At 46.4% G+C, this 15,783-nt stretch overlaps 3 protein-coding genes across 5 annotated transcripts in view; all 3 read left to right on the forward strand.

Annotated features, from left to right (window-relative positions):
* Positions 1-15,783, forward strand: part of LOC128418419 (interferon-inducible GTPase 5-like) — a 169,620-nt gene that overhangs the window by 13,486 nt on the left and 140,351 nt on the right. The window lies entirely within an intron of this gene.
* Positions 1-15,783, forward strand: part of LOC128419212 (interferon-inducible GTPase 5-like) — a 29,349-nt gene that overhangs the window by 5,922 nt on the left and 7,644 nt on the right. The gene's annotated exons all lie outside the window — the stretch shown is intronic.
* LOC128418437 (interferon-inducible GTPase 5-like) lies at positions 8,513-14,202 on the forward strand. 3 transcript variants are annotated; one of them, XM_053398106.1, is made up of 4 exons: positions 8,513-8,673; positions 8,993-9,158; positions 9,347-9,483; positions 12,583-14,202. In XM_053398106.1, exon 4 carries the CDS (start codon positions 12,599-12,601, stop codon positions 13,754-13,756), a length of 1,158 nt encoding a protein of 385 aa, XP_053254081.1. In that variant the 5' UTR covers positions 8,513-8,673; positions 8,993-9,158; positions 9,347-9,483; positions 12,583-12,598; the 3' UTR covers positions 13,757-14,202. The 3 variants fall into 3 exon arrangements, with proteins under 3 accessions (XP_053254081.1, XP_053254080.1, XP_053254082.1); XM_053398105.1 differs by having other exon boundaries at positions 8,513-9,158; XM_053398107.1 differs by lacking the exons at positions 8,513-8,673; positions 8,993-9,158; positions 9,347-9,483 and adding an exon at positions 10,141-10,189.

Consider the following 15,783-nt stretch of genomic DNA (forward strand, 5'->3'; position numbering starts at 1 on the left):
GTTTACTTTCCTCCATACTTATTTGATATTTTCATGGGTGGGAGGTTATTTCTGGGACAAGTATGGCAGCAGGGGCTCTAGAGCCAAGTGTTGTTAGCCAAGTTTCAGTTTATTTAAGAACATGTTTCACTTGCGCTGTGCATCAGATCCAGCTCAATTGCTGGATGCTGACAGGAGGAGAAGAAGCAGGCAGAGGGAGAGGACAGTTAACAGCAGAAAGCAGAGAGGAGGGGGAGAGCAGCTGTAATCTGAGCTCTGACCAAAGGGACAGATAGATGTGTGAGAACTACGATAGTGGGCAAGACGTGGTGAAATATACTCAGAGTCGCAAAGTGATTTCATGCTCTTTATTCAGCTCATAGTGGTGAGGAGGAATGAATGAAAGTCCCCTCAAAGTATCTGCTTTATATACATTATTTACACAATGGGCTGCACATGATTGGCTAATTCCGGAATTCTACTGTAAGCCAATCAGGTTGTGGATTCACTTCTATCTGGAGCATGATTGGGTAGTTCCTGCCAACCAATCATACTGCTGCATTGTTCTAGGACCAATCAGACTGCTGCATTCTGAATCCTATTGTTCTAGGACCAATCAGACTGCTGCCTTTTGGATCCTATTGTTCTAGGACCAATCAGACTGCTGCAGTTTGGATCCTATTCAACTCAGTACATAACACGTGGGAATGCAGGAAATACTCTCTGCCAAATCTCGTAGGATTTCAAAAGTAGCAGAGATGCACGAAAGATACGGGAAGAGAAAAGGGAGGAACTGAGTCCAGTCAACTCCATCTTCTGGGGAGGGCAGTGAGTAGAGAAGCTCCGTCTTAGTTTGTTGTTTTAGCAATAAATCTGAAATAATTAACAGCCAGATTCATCTCACGTTTGTGGGAGAGACCAAGCCATAACAGATTGCCCGGACTCACTTTTTCTCTAACACCGGAGGCCAACAGAGAACGTGATGGAATGGCAAGCGCGGAACGTGGGGAATGCAGCTGGGAGAGCAGAGGGAGGGGCAGGAGAGCCCACGGACCCATAATAGAATTGAGAAGCTACACTTGGCAACTCAAATCACAGCTCGATATGCTAGCAGGAGCTCTAGATGAACAAAGGAGGAACACACAGGCTGAAAGGGACCTCAGGGCTGGCAAGGGGCCTGGGGTTCATCCTGCAAAATTCAATGGGGACACAGAATGTTATGCTGCCCATAATAAATGCTGGAAATGTAATGAAACTGAAGGTACTTTTTATCACCTTTGGTGGACGTGCCCAAGGATTAAGGCCTTCTGGGAAACGATATATAATGAAATTAAGAAGGTGCTTAAGTGTACCTTTCACAAAAAACCAGAGGCTTTTCTCCTGGGCATAGTAGGCCAATTGGTGTCAAAGAAAGATAGGACGTTCTTTATGTATGCTACAACAGCAGCAAGAGTTCTACTAGCAAAGTATTGGAAGACACAAGAACTACCCACACTGGAAGAGTGGCAGACGAAGGTGATTGACTACATGGGACTAGCAGAGATGACGAGCAGAATCCGTGACCAAGGGAAAGAGACAGTGGAGGAAGACTGGAAGAAATTTAAACTTTATCTTAAAAATTCTTGTAAAATTATTGAGTGTTAAAATGTCATGGGTAAAGCATAGCAGATTTGCAGCGATAAATGATTGGACAAGAGGAAAGAAAAGGGTTAAAGAAAGGAATTAATAAGTAATTTAGACCAGGGGTTGCTGAAAAAATTTAAAACAGGGATGCAGAAAAGGGAGGCATGGGGAAGTCGTTGAAATTGGGTATACGAAAAAATTTATGAAATTATACATGTTTATATGTTTGTTTGTTAGTGTTAGTTGTTTGTATTGTCTTATATTATATGTTGAAAAACCAATAAAAATTTTATATAAAAAAAAATTAAAACGGAATCCAATTACATTTTGGATGTGAGATCAGCCAAATTTAGCTTGGACAAACAGCGGATATCTTATCTGATAAGCTTGCTGGAAGGACCAGCTAAGGACTGGGCCATCACTTTAATGGAGGGCCAGCACAGCACGCTGGGAAAGCTGCGGGAATTCTGGGGACAGATGGATGCAATGTTCAAGAGCCCCATGGAGCATGCAGCGGATGAGCAACAACTGTTGAATCTGCGACTGGAGGGAGGGGGGAGATCTGTGGCCTCTTATTGGACTGCTTTCAGTGCCTTATTGCAAAGGGTTGGCTGGGGACAGAACACGGGACTGCTGACAGCCATGTATGGAGCAGAATTGAACCCATCGATCCTGGATGAGATGGCGAAGATGCAACCCATGCAGGCGCTGGACGAGTTAGTCAGAGCTTCCCTACAGCTGGGGTTACATCAGGAGCAACGGACGTTAGAAAAGAGAGGGGGGCTGGGGGGCCTGCGCTAGTAAGGAGCCACACTCCAAGTCTTTCTGCGCCAGGGATGCCAGGGGCAAGCAGTTGAACCAATGCAGATTGGCTTGGTAGAAAGAGGGAAGACTAGGATGGCATGGAAAGAAGGGAGTCAATGGCGTTGGGAAACACACAGTTGCTTTGTGCGTGGGAGGCAGGGGCATTTGGCGAAACTGTGTCCCAATAGGAAGGTGGGGGGATCCCTGTCAGGGGCCAGTGTAGAAGAGAGGCCCAAACCCCAAGAGACACGGACGGGAAACGGCAACTACCTGCCTGCCCCATCTGCACTGAGAGGGAGTTGGAGGGTGGGGGTGGCGAAGAGCTCCAGCTCCCAAGGCTGCAGGAAGCTGGACGACAAGCTGGGGGAAGGGAAGGCGAGTCTCTCTGCGTGAGGCTGGAGAAACCCTTGAAGGAACCTGTGCCCAGTGCCCCCCTGCATTATGTCCCCCTAAAGCTGAGGGTGTCAGATAAGACACAAGCTTTGCTATCAGTCTAGGATCACTCTGAGGAGAGTCTGGTGTCCTTCCTGCCTGCCTGGTTTGCAAAGCCAGCTTGTCATGCGGGCTCTATAGCTGCTCTGCACTCTGCAGAATGTTAGAATGTTTCTAAAAAATAAACTATTTCTTCCTCATGTTCAGTCTTGTAATATGAAGCCATTGGATCAGGCCCTACCCTCTGGAGCAGAAGAAAACAAGCTTATTCCCTCTTCTGTGTGACAACCCTTGAGATATTTGAAGATGGCTAGCGTATCTCCTCTCAATCTCCTCTTTTCCAGGATAAACATACCCAGCTCCTTCAAGTGCTCCTCCTAAGGCTTGGTTTTCAGAGCTTTGGTCATCTTGGTCGCCCTCCTCTGTACTCATTCCAGCTTGTCAATATCCTTCTTCTGAAGGATATGAGGAGCTTCCAGCTTCAACATCACTGTCTGCATCATGTTTTCTCCTCACCCAAGCGAATGACTTGCACACCTTCCCAGCTGGGAGCAACTTTCCAGAGCAGATTTTAGAGGAGATGTGGGGGGGATGAGTTGAAAAAGAGGACAGGGACTCCTGCCCCATTAACATTTGTGTAGAAGGGGGAATGTCAGCAAATATTTCCCTCAGCAAATCTGAGAGAAGTGGGCAGATTTATTATTTTCCGTTTCTCTCAGTTTCTAATTTTTCCAATATTTAAGTTCAGCTCCTCGCATCTCCCTATCTGTTGGGTATTTCCACTTTTAAAAAGTTTTCGTGAAAATTCATCATGAAAAAACAGCTTCGAATTTCTTTTGATCCCAAGCAGACTTCACTTCAGCAAGGTCTTTTGTTAAGGTTTCTATTGTTATGGCAGGATCCATGACAGTGATTCCTCGTGGCTCAGTTTATCTGAGAAAGAGAAGAAAACTGTAATAGTTAAACGATAGCTTTCCACACACTTTTATGGACATCTTTACAATCCGTGGTTTATGTGGGAAAATCAATCTACTTGGGGCCTGTCTCTACCAGTGGGTTGTTTGAGCAGCAGTTGGTAGTATTTCAATAAAGTGAAGAATTCTGCCTGTTGTCAATCTCTCAAAAATCTATATGTGCATGCATTCACACATAACCCTTAAAACATCTTTGTGTGAGAGTTTTACTTAGCATAGACTCACTGAAATTAATAACTATGTCTAAGGTCCATTAATTTCAATAGGTTTACTCTGAGTAGATGTTAGTTGAAGACAACCCATTATCAGCAACCTTATCTTGTCCTGAAAACTATATAAATATAATGAATAAATAAATGAAATACAGCAAAGGAAAAAAGAGCATAACATCCTTTTTAGCATTAAAGACATTCTAAGGACCTAATTGCATGATACATTAACTGTGGGGTGTTATCAGTGGGGGATTCTTCTGTTTGTCTGTCTCTGTCTGTCTGTCTGTCTGTTGGTCTGTTTGTTTGTTTGTTTGTTTGTTTGTTTGTTTGAATTGATATGGGGAGGCGATTTTGCAGCAGGACTAAAGTGCATGGGGAAGGGAAGTTTCATCTTTGGTACCACAGTCATGGAAGGACACAGAAAGCCCCGGGAGGGCGACTTGGCAAAGTTGTAGAATCATAGAACTGTAGAATTGGAAGGGACCCTGAGGATCATCTAGTCCAACCCCCTGCAATGCAGGAATATGCAGCTGGTCCATACAGGGACCTGCAACCTTGGCATTAGGAGCACCACGGTCTAACCAACTGAGCTATCCAGGCTCATCAGGCAGCACCAACCCAGAACCAAGAGAACCTCCAGCATCTTCTGCCCTGCCTTGAACACTTGCCATGCCATTTTTCTAATCAGAAATGGCTCACAGATACCATTTCTACATGCCAAAAAGTGTTCCTGCTGCTTTCTTGTAGTGGTAATATCCATCAACTGGGGGGGGGGGCTCTGCAGAGGGAAATATTGAATGATCACTCAAAAGGGAGACCAGCCGCATAGGCTTCAGGGCAGTTTCTTAAAACTCTTAATGTAGCACCAGCTCTGCTCAATGGTGATGGCATGTTATTTAGTCCCTTTGCCACGGGGGAAAATGGCAGCCTTCTAGAACATCATTGTTAATAATCTTATTGTTTATAATATGATATGATCAGTGCTTTTTTCTGGGGGGGGGCGCAGGGGTACACATACCCCTAAACATTTTGTTGTTACCGCCTTCGATGGCAGCTTCCTTTCCTTTCCCAGAAGGGAATCAGGAAGATGTTAGTGCACACAACCTCATGCCAATGTGGAAGTTACTGTGAGCTGTGTAATATGAGGTAATGCATGTTCTTTGCACTGACCATTTACTGTATTTATTTTCCCTAATTTGAACTATAAAATGGTGGTTTTGAATGGTCAAATGAGAGTACCCCTAAACATTTTTTAAGAAAAAAAAAGCACTGGATGTAATATGATATGATAGTATAATATAATATCATGACAGCTATAATATAATTAATATAATAACAATAAAAAGGTAAAAGGTAAACAACAACAACAATCATTCTGCCACCCCCACCAAGCAAGGACATCAGAATCTCCTTTAACGCAAAGAAGCTCAGAAAGAAACAGAAATCATTCTAGACCCAGGAGAAAAGTTCAACTCCTTTCCTGCTGCTGGACCAATATTTTGCAGCCAAGCTCAGTCGTCTTCTCAGACGTTTTGCTTCGAGGTTTCTCGCACTTTTCTCCGTCCTGCTCTCTCTCTGTATCTCCCTTTTATACCCTCTCTCCCTCCTGACCCTCACACTACTAAAAGCAAAAGAGAAAGTGAAGGTAACCAGCGAGGACAAGATAAGATCGCAACAAACAGCCGAAGCCGCATTCCTGGCCAAGCAGACCGGTGGCCAGCGGGGATGCTGCCTTTTCTGGGAAGTCCCAAAGGATCACCTGTGGAAGCATCCCATGGAAGTATTCCTTCACCTCTGCTGTTGTTGCCTCTGTGCCAGTCTCAGCAGCACCTGAGTTGTCTGCACTTAAGCAGCGTGGCGTTGATGAAAGAGGACTACGCAGAACCTGGCCTTCCTACTACTGCAGTGTAGAATATTTGCAAAGTATCGAAGAAATTTCCATTTATTTTTTTAACCTTCCAGTTAATAAGGTGCATTCATTTCAACTGGTGTGCTCTGAGCATGAGTAATGTTGGATAAAATCCATAGGCTGGGGTGTAAATGGCAAGCTGGGGGTGCAGCGTAGTGCTATGAGGAAAATTCAACTGATAAGGGCATGTGATGCCCATGGTTGCACAACCAGACCTGCATCTGCAGTACATCAGATGTGGTAGCGGTAGTAGTAGTAATGATGATGATTTATTATTTATACCCCGCCCATCTGGGCAGCTTCCAATAAAATATTTAAAATACCATAAAACATCAAACATTAAAAACTTCCCTAAACAGGGCTGCGTCCAGATATCTTCTAAAAGTCAGATAGTTGTTTATTTCCTTGACATCTGACCACTACCAAGAAGGCTCTCTGCCTGGTTCCCTGTAACCCCCCTTCTCACAGGGAGGGAACCGCCAGAAGGCATTTGGAGCTGGACCTCAGTGGCTGAACGATGGGGGTGGAAACTCTCCTTCAGATACTAGGCCAAAACCCTTTAGGGCTTTCAAGGTCAGCACCAAAACTTTGAATTGTGCTCGGAAACGCACCAGGAGCCAATGCAGGTCTTTCAGGACCAGTGTTATATTGTCTCGGTGGCCACTCCCAGTCACCAGTCTAGCTGCCTCATTCTGGATTAGTTCTAGTTTCTGGGTCACCTTCAAAGGTAGCCCCAATTAGAGTGCATTGCAATAGTGCAAGTGGGAGATAACTAGAGAATGCACCACTCTGGCAAGACAGTCCACGGGCAGGCGGCCTACGTACCAGGTGTAGCTGGGAGACAGTGTAAGAATGCAATGACAACAAGGTTCTGCCTCATATCTGAAGTGTGTCAGGTTCTTTCTTCCAACCCTGTCTCTGCATAGACCTCACTGGTTATTTGCAACAAAATAGATGAGGTGTGTGTGTGTATGTGACAGTGAACGTATTGCTTTAGCATGTGCCTCTGTTCTGCTTAAAGGGAGCCCTTTCGCCACTAACATGTCTACTGAGGGCCTCCTGCACATCCTTTGTCACGTGACTCATTTGCCTTGCAGAAAATTCTGAGAATGCAAAAGCATCATAAGCATGTTATATTGGTTCACATGTAGTGCTGCTCAGACCTGTCAGGTTTCACTGTCGAGGTCCATAGGCTGGGAATGTGCATAAACTCACAGATAGACTTGCCTTGTTGTAGCTGTGCACTGAAGATCAGCAGTGATGACTATGTATCACCAATTTTGATCTAGGAATGACATACTGCATTTTTCCATGTATAACACACACCCGTGTATAAGACACCCGCTATTTGGGGGGACTACAAAGTAAGAAATTTGTACAGTGCACTATCCGTGTATAAGACGAACCCAATTTTTAATCATTATTTTAAGGTTAACAAAAACCCCTAGTCTTATACACGGAAAAGTATGGTACATACTTCTGATGGGAGACCCCGAATAGAGACTGAAAACCCCTATGCAGTTTTAAATCACCAAGGACCATTGAGCTTATCTCCAACAAAAGCCTAATTAACTGGTGCAGGAATGAATTTGTTACTAAATGCTCTGCTGGTGACGTCACACAGAACTGTTTATCCCTGTAAGTTCTGATTCTCCTCACAGATTTGCAACTGTATACCCTGCATAACCTTGAAAGGGAAAGTAGCTTTGGGATTTTAATATCTTGGAGCAGAAATTAGATCCTGTTTACAAGTTCCCCTCTCCCCCTCCCCTGCCCAACACACAGCTCTGCTCAAACAGGTGATTTCTGAGAAAACAAAAGTTAGTGGGGTGGCTGTAGGTCCTCCTCCTTCTTGAAAATCACTTCTTGAACTGTGCTGGGTCCTGATTGGGTGTCTGAACTCTTAACGCAGTACAGTGTGTCAAAAGATTTCAGATTAAAATAGCCTCTGCTGGCACTCAGAGCGTGGGGCAAGAAATTCCCCCTGCAGACACTTCTCAGTTGGCTTTGCAGATGCAGCTGCTACCTGCCTGTCCAGTCTGCAAGGAGACGGAGTCGGGGTGTATGTGTGGAAAGAGCTCCAGCTCCCAAGGCTGCAGGAAGCTGGAGGACCAACTGGGGGAAGGGAAGGCGAGTCTCTCTGTGTGAGGCTGTAGAAACCCTTGAAGGAACCGGTGCCTGGTGCCCCCCTGCATGATGTCCCCTAAGGCTGAGGGTGTCAGATAAGACACAGGCTTTGCTGTCAGTCTAGGATCACTTTGAGGAGAGTTTGGTGTCCTTCTTGTCTGCCTGGTTTGCAAAGCCAGCTTGTCATGCAGGCTCTATAGACGCTCTGCACTCTGCAGAATGTTAGAACTTTTCCAAAAAAGTTGGCTATTTCCTTTTTAAAAAAGTTCTCGGCAAAATTCATTAGGACTTCTATTTATTATGATTATAATTGTTATTATTATCATCCTCAAAAGGCAGTGTACAAAATGCAATGAACACAGCTGAAAAGCATTTAAAACAACACTGGAAAAAAGTAAATATTTTTCCAAACAATGCTAAATGGACACTCATGGCAGCAACCTATTCATTCACCTGGGAAAACTTGTCGGAATGAAAACATCTTCGGTTGTTTCCAGAAATTGCCGGTAGCAGGTTCCTGTTGTATCTCTGCAGGAATGCTATTCCACAGAACGGGGGAAGTCACACTCAAAGCCCTGCTCTGAATTACAGAAGATCTACCCAAATATCAGGAGTGAGCGGCAGATTTTATCCTGCCTGCATGATTGTTCTCACTGGCCCTGGTTAATAGGGGTTAGAAAGTATGATGGGCACTGATTCATTCTGTACATAAAGCTTTGTTGGAAGAGGTTTTTAAAGCAATAAATACATCATGGTACAGATGTTGCTGCTATTGCACCAATGAGATCGTGAGCTGCAGGCATCCAAGCCATGAAGGAAGCATTGTGGAACAACACTGTTTATTTCGCAGCATTTATGTCCTGCTTAATTGCAATAAAACCTCAAAGCAGTTGAGACAGGCGATAGAACCCGTCCTGTTTTCTTCTTTGCAGGTGCCAAAACATTTCGCGCCACTAGGATCTAGGATCGTAGAATTGCAGATCTGGAAGGAAACCCAAGGGTCATCTAGATCATCCCCCTGAAATCAGTGCCATGTGGGGCTTAAGTGCAGAAAACGCGCGAGCTGCTGAGACTGGCACAGAGGCAACTACCGCAGAGGTAAAGGATTAACCATCTCGGATGCTTCAAGTTTCACGAGTGAGCCTTTGGGACCTTCCCTTTTAAAGGCAGCTGCACTGCTGTCAATCAGGCTGCTTGGAGCTCCCTCTAGCGGGGAATGCGGCTCTGGCTCTGCGTTGCAATCTCGTCCTCGCTCCTACTTTCGCTTTCTTCTCTGCTTTTTTTAGTGCGACGACCGGGAGGGAGAGGGAATAAAAGCGAGAGCGAGGAAGAGAGTTGGACGGAGAAAAGGCTAAGAGACCAGCAAGCAAAGCCTCCGAAGAGGGAACTGAGCTTTACTGCAAAAAATTCGGACTGGCAGCAGGTGAGCATTTCTCCTGGGGCTCTGATGATTTCCGTGCTTTTCCCCCCCTTTTTCTGAGCGTGTTTTCGTTAAAGGAGACTCTGAGCTCATAGCTAGGCGAGGGGGGGGGGCAGAATCGTTTATTTTTACTTATATGAATAATGATGTTGGAGAAGGCTGCCCTTCTTCCCCGCTGCAAAGGGAATAAATAACATGCCATCACCAGGGAGCAAGCAGAGCTGGTGCTACTCTAAGAGTTGTAAGTAACTGCTCCGAAATCAACGCGGGTCTCCCTTTCCAGCGGTGACGCGTGTTTATTCGACACCCCCCTCTGCAGCTGCTACGAGGCTGCCCTCCTTCTGGTGCACACAGCCCTCCCTTCCAGGCTGCTCTTCGCCCGCATACCCAACACACACCTGGAGCAGGGGGGGGGGAGAGGGAGGGAGACCTCATTCATTAACCCCTCCCCTCGTGTCCGGGCTCTTCCCTCACCTTGGATGCCAGGATCAGAAGGAAAAGAGCTCCCATCCCATTCTCTCCCTCCCTGAAGGGAAGATGGTGGGGTGGGGGGAGAGAGAGAAAGGACCCAACTTCCGGTCAACTTTCCAATCTGGACCCTGATCTGCACTCCGCCGCCCCCCCCCTGCACTTGTTTGTTTCGAAGGTTTTTTACCCCCTCACTTTCCTCTCCCAGCAACACCAACAAGAAATCTCAGCAGCCCCCCAGGTGATTTCCAGTCAGGAGCGTGAGGAAAAGTCTTTCACCCCTAAAAAACTTCGGAGAGGGGGAGAGAGAAGGGGAAAGAAAATAAAGGTTTGCTGAGGGGTCAAGAGGCGAGGAATTTGTGTCTGGTCCTTCCACAGGTTGGGGAGAAGGAGGGGGGAGGCTGTCCCCAATCTGAGAAGAGAAACCATTTCCTTGGAAAGCTGATACAGTGGTACCTTGGTTTGCAACCGCTTTGGATTACAACCTTTTAGGGTTACAACCATGTCAAACCCGGAGGTGCCTGTCCCTTTTTTTGAATCAAAACCAATTTTTTTTGGGGGGAGGCCCCATTGGCGAAAGCGCGCCTTGGGTTAAACCTGTTTTGGTTTACAACCGGACCTCCGGAACGGATTATGTTTTTAAACCAAGGTACCACTGTAATGTGCAGCTTGGGGGAGGGGGAAGTGGGTGGAGAATTTAGACACATAAGGTGTATCTGGTTATTAATTACTTAAATCAGTGGTTTTCAACCAGTGAGGCGTGGCACCCTGGGGTGCCTTGAATGCTGGTCAGGGGTGCCATGGGCAACACTGGCCTCTGTCCCTCCTCCGATGCCCTCTGGTGTCTCTGCCTCCCAAAGGCTTGAAGAACTGTTTGTTGCAGCAACCCTGGCTACAAGCTCCCCAGGCAAATGGTGCCTCTGGGGCTGGCCAGGGGTGCTTGTTACCAGGAGCTGAAAGGGGCCTCAGAGTAAGCAAGCAAGCTGGTGAAGGAGCCCAGCCAGCCAGACCACCAGCCCTTGCTGTTGGGAATGGACAGACAAGTCCTAGGCCCCTGTGGGGCAGTGTGAGGAGGCACCTCTATTGAGGGCAGGGAGGGCAACTCAGGGACCAGGGGTGGCATCAGCAGCTGCCCAGAGGACTCCCAAGGAGAGGAGAGAGGAGACTGAGGGAAGACTTAGCAAGGAGGGGGGTTGTTTGAAAAAGGGTGAGAGGCTGCCGGCTCTGCAGGCAAGGGGTGACATAGCTGGGCTCCTGAGCCCCACAGGGGTGCCGCAGAAAGAAGGTGCTTGGTCAAAGGAGCTGGGGACTCAAAAAGGTTGAAAACCTCTGACTTAAATGACAAGCAGGGGCAGAATTTACATTCAGTGTCTAAAGGTAGATGCGCTCTTAAACCATACTCAAATAAAACTGCTTCAACGCCTTCTTTTTGACCAGACCTTCTTCTGCACCTTCAGACTGATAACTCTTTGTTGCATCTTTCTAAAAATATGTAAGGTTTAATCATCAATGTAATGGGCACAGTGTCCCTCCACAACCTAAAAAAAAATCAAAACTCAGGAAGTGCAGTTTCTTAAAATGCTGAGAATCCCCTTCCTCATGTCCCTCTCTGTATTCAGGGCTCTTGGGCTCTGCTCCTGTGTCATGGAAGCAGAGGAGTGGTGGGAGACACCAGTTGGGGAACCCCCAGGGGAATCCCCAGGGGAAGAATCTCAGAGCCAAGGGATTGGGGGTGGGTTAGAGATGGAGATGAGTGGTCAGAGGGAGAAGAGAGAGCAGACTGGGAGGAGGAGGAAGAAGAGTTTGGATTTGATATCCCGTTTTATCACTACCTGAAGGAGTCTCAAAGCGGCTAACATTCTCCTTTCCCGTCCTCCCTCACAACAAACACTCTGTGAGGTGAGTGAGGCTGAGAGACTTCAGAGAAGTGTGACTAGCCCAAGGTCACCCAGCAGCTGCAAGTGAAGGAGTGGGGAATTGAACCTGGTTCACCAGATTACGAGTCCACTATGTCAGAAGCTGAAGAGGCAACAGGGTTTAGTGAGCAGGAAGAGTCTGTGGCAGAGAGCGGTCCAGAATCAGAGGCAGAAGTGGAGGGGGTCAAGAGGCAGAGTAGAGACAGGGAATCTCCCCCTTGTGGTGTAACCAGTTTCCCTCCCCCCTGGTCTCCCAGAACATGATGAAGAATGAAGAGGGTAGAGCAATGAGAGACAAGACAAAAGAAATTCAGGTTGCTGGGGAAGAAGGAGCCTTAGAGAGCAGGGAATGTGGGGACGTTCGGTCCTCGCAACAGCTTCATTGGGGCAAGAGATACTGGGAAGAGTTGCTATGTTGACTCGGCCTGCGCTTTTTGGTTTTCTTTGAGTAAAGAGTTAACTTCACTGACAATGGGTGTTTTATTGCTCACCAACTCCAGCTCCTGATGTCCCATGACCTTTCGGCACTTTATCCTTGCGCTCACTTCTGAATTATGGAATGTGATGGGATTCATACCTTCTGCCTGTAAAGCTTTGTTGCTTGGCAAATGATAATAATATTGGCGACACTGGAAATTTTACGGAGGGCATGCCACTCTTGTTAAATGCTTCTAGTTAGGCCGGTCGCTTAACATTTTCCTTCTTCCTTTCTCTGCAGCGCACTGAGATCCACAATGGTGGAAGACTTCGAGGTAGCCATTTCTCAGGGCCAATTGGCAGACGCTATGTCACATGTGCTGGCAAAACCACTGCACTTTTTCAACAGCACTCCGCTCAACATAGCTGTGGTAGGTGAGCCCGGCTCCGGGAAGTCCTCCTTTATCAATGCCATGCTGGGTCTTCGTGCCAATGACCCGCGTGCCGCTGCGACTGGCATACAGATGACGACAGTCCAAGTCAAGGATTACCTACACCCGACACTTCCGCAAGTGATCCTTTGGGACCACCCTGGAAGAGGAACACCAACCTTTGGGGAGGACAAATTTGAGAAGAAAGTCGATTTGAATCACTTTGATTTCTTCGTCATCGTTGGCTCCCAGCGCTTCCGCTCCACCCATTCTGACCTGGTCCGTGAGATCCAAGATATGGGCAAGAGCTTCTACTTTGTGCGCACCAAAGCAGACCTGGACCTGTCGGCCGCCAAGAGGCAACGGCCATCTGACTACAATGAGAAGAAGGTCCTCTTGCACATCCAGGAGGACTGCAAGGAGTGCTTGGTAAGAGAAGGAGTGAGGGACCCACAAGTCTTCATCGTCTCCAACTGGGAAGCCGACCGCTTTGACTTCCCCCTCCTGCAGGAAACGCTGAAGAACGATCTCTTCCAGCTGAAGAGGCAAGCCTTTCTGCTCCGCTTCCCTAGCATCTGCCTGCCTACGTTGGAGAAAAAGAAAACCACTGTGGAGGAGAAGATTTGGACCAAAGGGCTTGTTTTGCTGATCGCTCTTGGAAGCCTAGTTCCCTTCCTTCTCCCCATATTTCTGTTTAGTAAGTTCCGCTCCTGGTGCTTCCTAGACTTTGGCCTGGACAATCCATCCCTTGCAGCTCTGGCCCAGCGGGTTGGAAAGACAAGCACAGCCCTTAAAGCAGCAATGCAGTCCCTGGGAATCTTCTCTGCCATTTTATGGGTGCTGCCAGACCTGGTGGGACTCTCAGTGATGGCTTATGAATATCACCGCTGGGAGCATTTCCCCATCTTTGGCTGCCTTCTGTCCGGAGGGATTTCGCTTCTTCGCACCTACTTCATGCTGCAGAAATGCATATCTGGTGCTGCTGATGACACCCAGAGGGTTCTGTCCAAAGCTCTTGAGGCAGAGGGGAAAAAGTCCATTTAGCAGCAAACAGATGCACTATGATGACTTGATATATAGTATCTGGCGAATTATACTTTGGGTCAAATGGACTTGCTCCTATTCATAATGAATAGTCCACTAATGAATTGCTCTGTATATGATGTCAGACTAGAAAAAACTAGTGACCTATGTGAACCTGCTTGCAGGGATGGTCTCAAGTTATAATTTATGCAGGCTGCAGCATTCTCTTTCTCTCCCTCTCTCTCTCTATATATGCTGCATTTGAACAGGAGTTAGCTCTGTATCAGAAGTCCAATGCAACATCTATTTCAGAATTTTCTTTCCCTTATACAGACTCAAACTGAAGGAGGGCATTCAGCTAGACAGGAGCCTCCACATTTGTGAAATAGAAAGTTGAGGTAATTTTAACCTGTTCTAGTATTTTAACTCTTGCATATCTTAAAGCACGACTGTAATTGTTTCCTGGTTTTATTTTATCTCTTTGCAAACCGCTTTGATTATTTTATCTCTTTGCAAACCGCTTTTGATTATTAGAATCAAGTGAGGTATAAGTTTTCATGAAATAAAATAATTGGTTAAATTAATCTCCTTTGCACTGCCACTGTTTGTCTTATAATCAACGCTGCTTTCACATGGTCACTCTAATTATTTTAGAAATGTCCAGAAAAATCCGGATGTACGGCAGCCCATGTTGGTAGTGTAGCTTTTGGGGGGGAGAAAAAACCATACACTTTTGTGTTTGGATTTTCTCCCTTTTGAAATATGGCCACCCTAACTAATCAGCTTTCAGTTTTCCATGAAAGTCTCCTAAATGAGAAATATTGTGAATTATCTAGACCCCCCCCCTTCTTTGGCTTTGGATTTGCCAAGCGTCCCTTCCTCTTAGCACGTTTCTCCCTTGCGTCACAAGTTTTGAGTGTCTTCAAAGCCCATGGCACCTTTGGTAAAGGCTGTTCTCCAACTGGAGCACTCACAGGCCACTGTTTCCCAGTTGTCAGTGTTTATACTACATTTTTTTAGACTTGCCTTGAGACAACATGTCATCGACACAATAATAATGCATGAGTGGGGGGTTTATGGTGGGCCATCCACATACCATTCTACTATATTAATAGTTTTGCAACACTTCCCCAATGTCACTCAGTTATTATTGCCATCTGGAAGGTCACTCTTGCTCTGTAGTGTGACAAAAGTGGGCAACACACACACCCATGAACATTGGTGTTATTAAATGTTGCATGGCTTTAGCAGGAAACTATGGAGTCTGTGCCTATTGCAAATGAAGCAGGATGACCATCCCAAAACATTTGCAGATGCAAAGGGTATTGAAAGTGGGATCACATATAATCACCCCAATATGAGCTCAGATATGAATGCTCAATAAAAATGTTCAATCCACCATCACTGAAAGTCTCCATAAACCTCTCATATATCTTGATTGCTATATTGGGGAGGGCGAAGCCCCCTCTGCCCATAGGAGTTGGCTGCTATGATTCTCGGACTGGGAACTAGCTTAAATGATATATTTGTGTCCCCTCTAAGCCTGTGGTTTCATAACTGTAAGGCTGAATTTTGTAGTAGAAGGAACTGTTGTAGTGGTCAAACTGGTCTGGCCAAGTTCGTGGATCTATTAGGCCTCCATTTACATGTCTAAAGTGTTGGTGAAGTACAGATGTGTTGCCATAGAAATGACTAGCTAGTGATGCTTCAAGAAGGAGAGGATAGGCTTTCCCCCCATCAACTGGCTGAATGCCACCTAACCAGGAGCTGGGGCTAGCCGTTGTCTAGTCTCATCTGGAGCAGGGAAGCCTTATGGGGAATTAACATCTGCTGGAGTGTTAATGCTGTGAGCCCTTCCATCTTGTGTTGATGTGGTGGGTGTTTGTGCAAACACAAGCACAAACACAGCACCATATATCAAAAAGACACCACTGTTTCCAGTGACCTTCTTTCCAAGCAAAAAGATTCCAAGCCAAGTGTTGGCACCCCTGAAGTGTCTCCCCACATGGGTGATGGGGTGTTTGTTTGAGGTGGCAGGAAATGAAGAG

The sequence above is a fragment of the Podarcis raffonei genome, chromosome 8 (genome assembly GCF_027172205.1).
Source record: "Podarcis raffonei isolate rPodRaf1 chromosome 8, rPodRaf1.pri, whole genome shotgun sequence".
In the NCBI taxonomy this organism is placed as follows: Eukaryota; Metazoa; Chordata; class Lepidosauria; order Squamata; family Lacertidae; genus Podarcis; species Podarcis raffonei.

Excerpts from the sequence above, each read along its gene's own strand:
- LOC128418437 (XM_053398105.1), top strand. The coding sequence starts at position 12,599 with ATGGTGGAAGACTTCGAGGTAGCCATTTCTCAGGGCCAATTGGCAGAC.